Consider the following 2,500-nt stretch of genomic DNA (forward strand, 5'->3'; position numbering starts at 1 on the left):
CGGTCACTCTTCAGAAACACCTGGACAAAGACAATGTCAGGGGGTTAGCCTACACCCGCTTGGAGACACATGCACCCGCTTGGAGACACATGCACCCACTGGGAGACACATGCACCCACTGGGAGACACATGCACCCACTTGGAGACACATGCACCCGCTGGGAGACACATGCACCCGCTGGGAGACACATGCACCCGCTTGGAGACACATGCACCCGCTTGGAGACACATGCACCCGCGTGGAGACACATGCACCCGCGTGGAGACACAGGCACCCGCGTGGAGACACAGGCACCCGCGTGGAGACACAGGCACCCGCTTGGAGACACAGGCACCCGCTTGGAGACACAGGCACCCGCTTGGAGACACAGGCACCCGCGTGGAGACACATGCACCCACGTGGAGACACATGCACCCGCGTGGAGACACATGCACCCGCGTGGAGACACAGGCACCCGCGTGGAGACACAGGCACCCGCGTGGAGACACAGGCACCCGCTTGGAGACACATGCACCCGCGTGGAGACACAGGCACCCGCTTGGAGACACAGGCACCCGCTTGGAGACACAGGCACCCGCTTGGAGATGCCTTTGTCTCTGTTCCCACAGCTGTGTTTGTGAGGTAGGTCAGCACTGGTCATGTGTAGGTTTTTGTAAGTTTCTCAGTTTTTGATCTGTGCCCTCTATGAAGAACATACATGTTCTGTGTCATGTTTCTGGGCTACACTCTCATTTCATCTGCAGCGCTTTCTGAATATTACTCTGTACTGCATCTTCTGATATCCCATTTGTTCTCAGGTGTGTGTGTGCTTCTTATATCTCATATTTTCTGGTGTGTGTAGGTCATTTATAGGGGTTTGTGTCTTTGAAACCCTTTTTTCTCTAAATTAATGTAGTAGAAAATACCTGAGGGTATTCTTAGAGTTACATTCACTGCCCAAAACGCGTATGCCTTTTCTTCAGTTTGCTTTTAAGCAGTACTTGAGACCAATCAGCCCTCTATTTGCCCTTCTTCATTCTCTCTCCATTTCACTCCTTCTTCTGTCCTCATATGACCGAATTGCCCGTCATCTGATAGAGGAGACCCCACCCCCTCCCCCGCATCCCCTCACCCCCCCCACCCACACCCCTCATCCCCTCACGCCCTCACGAATATACGTATGAGTGTAATATTTAGAACACATTCTAAAGTAAAGCTGATTCACCCCCATGCCTCACCCCTCTGCCTCACCCCCATGTCTCAACCCCATGCCTCATGCCTATGTCTCACCCCCATGTTTTACCCCCATGTCTCACCTCATAGTAGCTCTGGACAGCGTTGATGAAGGCCTCGTCTGCCACAATCTGAGTCTCTCCATTTAAGAAGGTCTGGAAGTGATCCTTCACCACCTGCAGCTGCTGTTTACTGATCTACAGTGTAAAGAAGAGGAGAAAAGAGTTTATCAGTAAATCACAGAATCATAAAGACACTAAAGGAAGGAAGGTTCTACAAAAGGAGACAGAACGTTTTACTCATTCTCCCTGTATCACAGAATTCCACTGTAGCGGGGCAGAAAAAGTCAGACGTTTGCAATAAAAGGTTTGGGTTTTATTATGATCCAAAGTTGTAGTCAGAGAACAAGCCAGAATCAGAGCCAGAAAAATGAGTTCAGGAATAAACACAATCATAAAGAGAATACAGTCCAAGTGGAAAGCCAAAAAACAATCCAAAAAAAATGCTTGGTATGCACAATGAGACTGGAGACAATACTTTGCAATGGGAAGAAAGAGTAGGCAGGTTTAAATACACTGGAGATAGAAGAACAGGTGATGTTAATAATCTGGTGATGATGATCTGATGAGCTGTCTGTGATTGGCTGGGTTGTTAACTGGGTGACGAACAGCATGTTGGGAACTGTAGTGATCTTGGGAGACTGGTGGCATGACATCCACACTGAAAACCATATCCCAGGTGTCCAAACCTTTCAGTGGAGCATGGCTTTCTAACTCTCATGATCACAAAAGAAAGCATGAAAATGTTCTTGTTCTCAGTGAATTTGCTGGCAGTCTTCATAAAAGAAATCATAATGTTAAGTTAATGTTTAGTTAACTAAAGCCTATAGAGGAAGGCACTCTCTAAATTCACTAAAAATGTACAATAAAATAACTAGTAAACATTTACTTTAAATATAAAATAGAAATTAATTAGCATAAAAATAATGTAAAAATGATTGTATAAAACTATTTTTGTTGATTATTTCATCTGCCCATGTTTATAGGTAGACATTTATAGTAGTGTTCTAGACTCAGCTGTGATGATTCTTTATTTTGTTCAATTGACCTTAGGAAACCCTGCCCCTACTACCCACAGTTCCCTGCTCCTATTACCCACAGTTCCCTGCTCCCACTGAGAGGGTCAGCCACCAGCACAGAGGCGCTGGCCTCTTCTTACACATTCAAAACATGTGAGTTATAAACGAGTTAATTAATCAACTATTAGGAGTCATAATGTGTTATTAAC

The 2,500-nt window shown here is 46.2% G+C and overlaps 1 protein-coding gene across 7 annotated transcripts in view; it reads right to left on the reverse strand.

Moving 5' to 3' along the window:
* Window positions 1-2,500, reverse strand: part of cadpsa (Ca2+-dependent activator protein for secretion a) — a 103,174-nt gene that overhangs the window by 85,626 nt on the left and 15,048 nt on the right. For all 7 annotated transcript variants that reach the window (XM_035520392.1, XM_035520391.1, XM_035520390.1 and 4 more), the window contains exons 3-4: window positions 1,297-1,410; window positions 1-20 (exon numbers count right to left, since the gene is read on the reverse strand). The exon at window positions 1-20 is cut by the window's left edge and continues 316 nt beyond it. In XM_035520392.1, the coding sequence (XP_035376285.1) occupies window positions 1-20; window positions 1,297-1,410 (134 nt within the window). The remainder of the gene's footprint in view (window positions 21-1,296; window positions 1,411-2,500) is intronic.

Source organism: Electrophorus electricus, chromosome 20, assembly GCF_013358815.1.
Source record: "Electrophorus electricus isolate fEleEle1 chromosome 20, fEleEle1.pri, whole genome shotgun sequence".
Taxonomy (NCBI): Eukaryota; Metazoa; Chordata; class Actinopteri; order Gymnotiformes; family Gymnotidae; genus Electrophorus; species Electrophorus electricus.